At 36.0% G+C, this 2,590-nt stretch overlaps 1 protein-coding gene across 1 annotated transcript in view; it reads left to right on the forward strand.

The window, feature by feature from the left end:
* Positions 1 to 472: 472 nt before the first annotated feature.
* LOC107570792 (vacuolar protein sorting-associated protein 13B-like) overlaps positions 473 to 2,590 on the forward strand; it is a 3,845-nt gene continuing 1,727 nt past the window's right edge. Inside the window, exons 1-2 of the mRNA XM_016257049.1 lie at positions 473 to 610; positions 1,292 to 1,541. Coding sequence (XP_016112535.1) covers positions 1,296 to 1,541 — 246 coding nt within the window. The 5' untranslated portion in view covers positions 473 to 610; positions 1,292 to 1,295. The remainder of the gene's footprint in view (positions 611 to 1,291; positions 1,542 to 2,590) is intronic.

Raw genomic sequence — 2,590 nt, forward strand, 5'->3', positions numbered from 1 at the left:
AAGCTAGAATGCCCACTAATGTGTTTATTTACAAAAAGGCATGAATGGAGAAAAATGATTGTTTTTTAGCAAATGTTTTATGAAACATTTGAATTATAAATTTTAATTATTTCTATAGGCTATACAAAAAAAAGGGCAAAATAATTAGGCTGAATAAGCTGATCTATAGCGTGTTAAATGGTGGTAGCCTAATCTATGAATGTACACCCCCCTAAACTCACAGACATGGTTTGACCCAAGTCTTCAGCAGCCAATGACACTGACCCGTTCAAACTGATTTTTAACGTGTTTCTCACACATATTTAACACATTATATACGTGTTGAATATGTGTATTTAATGGCTGATTTTTCACGTGCAAACATGTATTTAATGTTAAATACACGTGAAATACGTGTATTTTAACGTATTGTTGACATGTTAAAATTCATGTGTTTTTGGCCCTTTTGGCCTTCCATAGTTCATGTGCAGTGACGTGTGTGTGTGTGTGTGTGTGTGTGTGTCGCAGGTCTGCTGCACGGCGCGGGTCTCTGGCAGCTTCCCAAACAGCTGCACCTGCCGACTGACACCAGATCAGCCGACGCCTCCAACAGCCACGTCAAATACATCTGGTAAAACTACAGCTCTTACATTTACCTATTATTATTTTCAATTTGGTTTATTTAAAAATGATTTTAATTTTACCTTTTTGTGATATAATTAATATTTTGTACGTATTTAGATTTTTATTATTTTAAAATTATTAAAATTTTACATTTTTATAATGTAATTAATTTTTAGTAAGCGTTTTAATTTTACATTTGTTTATTTAATTACTTTTTTGTATTTTGTTTTTTATTATTTTAAAGTATTTTAATTGTACATTTTTCTAATTTTATTCATTTTTAGTGTTTTAATTTAATTAATTTTTAGTGTTTTAATTTGATTAATTTTAAAATTATTCATTTTAATTTGACATTTTTGTGATTTCATTAATTTTTTGTATGCATTTATATTTTTATTATTTTACAATTATTTTAATTTTACATTTTTATAATTACATTTTTTGTTTTATTTTAATTAAATTATTTTAATAACAATTTTTTGTGATTTAACATTTTTTTTTTGTATGTTTTATTTAGAGTTTTATTATTTTAAAATGATTTAATTTTAAATTTTTATTGAATTTTGCAAAACCCTGGTCAGGAGGGTGAGAGTGACCTCGGTCAGATGTGTGTAGATCTCTCATGACGTGACGCCAGTGTCCGTCTGTGTGTGTGTGTGTGTGTGTGTGTGTGTGTGTGTGTGTGCAGGAAGATGCTGCAGTCTCTGGGCCGTCCCGAGCTGCACATGGCTCTAGACGTGCGTATGGTGAGCGGATCGGGGCAGGAACACGTCGGCTGTCTGCTGCTCAGCGGAGAGGTTCTGTTCGTCGTCAGTGTGTGTGAAGACGCGCAGCAGCAGGCCTTTCCCATCACTGAGATCCAGTGTGAACACGACACACACACACCTGGACGCATCACACTCACACTGCAGCAGCACCGGGTGACCAGTGACACTGAGGTACACACACACACACACTGCAGCAGCATGGACGTTCCTGGATGTTCTCGTGTAATTATTAGTAGATTTTTTTTAACCCTCTTGTATTGTTTGTGTGGCAGTCAAAAAGTAAAAAAAAAAAAAAAAGTTATAGAAGTTTACATTTATTACTATTTTGAAAAATGCACAAAAATACTATTTTATATGGAATATATATGTTTCAAAACATGTTTTACTGTAAAACAGACTTAAAATCAAAGCCATAAGTCTGTGTTCCAAATTTTAGGTTGATGTCACAAAAAAAAGAGCTTTCAGTCAGATTTAGTTGGGCCGCAGCACCAAACGTGTCCACAAGATGAAATTTGCTTCCCATTCGTTTCCAATGCGGCCATTTTTGACTGTGGACAATGTGTTTTTGTATTTTTTTCAGGATCACTTAACCTTTTTGAATCATGTCCATGATTTTCTTTGTGTTCACATAGCGAATGTTAAAACCTCTACCAAGTTTCATACCATTCTAATGAAGTAAAAAATTTATTCCTGTTCATGTTCCTGCACACGATGGATGTGGTTTGATGCTCTTTCTCACGGTCTCTTTTTCTTTCTTTCTCTGTCTCACTCTCTCAAACTGTCTTTTCTGTCTCTCACTATGTCTCATGTGTGTCTCTCTCTCTCTCTCTCTCTTATGTGTGTCATCTGTCTCTGTCTATCCCATTTGTCTTCTGTCTCATGTCTCTCATCTGTCTCTCGTTCTTTGTCTGTCTCTTGTGTGTCTCTCTGTCTTTGTCTCATCTGTGTCTCATGTCTGTCTCGTCTGTGTCTCTGTGACTCATCTGCGTCTCTGTGTCTCATGTCTGTCTCATCTGTGTCTCTCGTCTGTGTCTCTGTGACTCATCTGCGTCTCTGTGTCTCATGTCTGTCTCATCTGTGTCTCTCGTCTGTGTCTCTGTGACTGATCTGTCTCTCTGTGTCTCATGTCTGTCTCATCTGTGTCTCTCGTCTGTGTCTCTGTGACTCATCTGCGTCTCTGTGTCTCATGTCTGTCTCATCTGTGTCTCTCGTCTGTGTCT

Source organism: Sinocyclocheilus grahami, unplaced genomic scaffold (assembly GCF_001515645.1).
Source record: "Sinocyclocheilus grahami isolate Dianchi unplaced genomic scaffold, SAMN03320097.WGS_v1.1 scaffold1507.1, whole genome shotgun sequence".
NCBI lineage: Eukaryota > Metazoa > Chordata > Actinopteri > Cypriniformes > Cyprinidae > Sinocyclocheilus > Sinocyclocheilus grahami.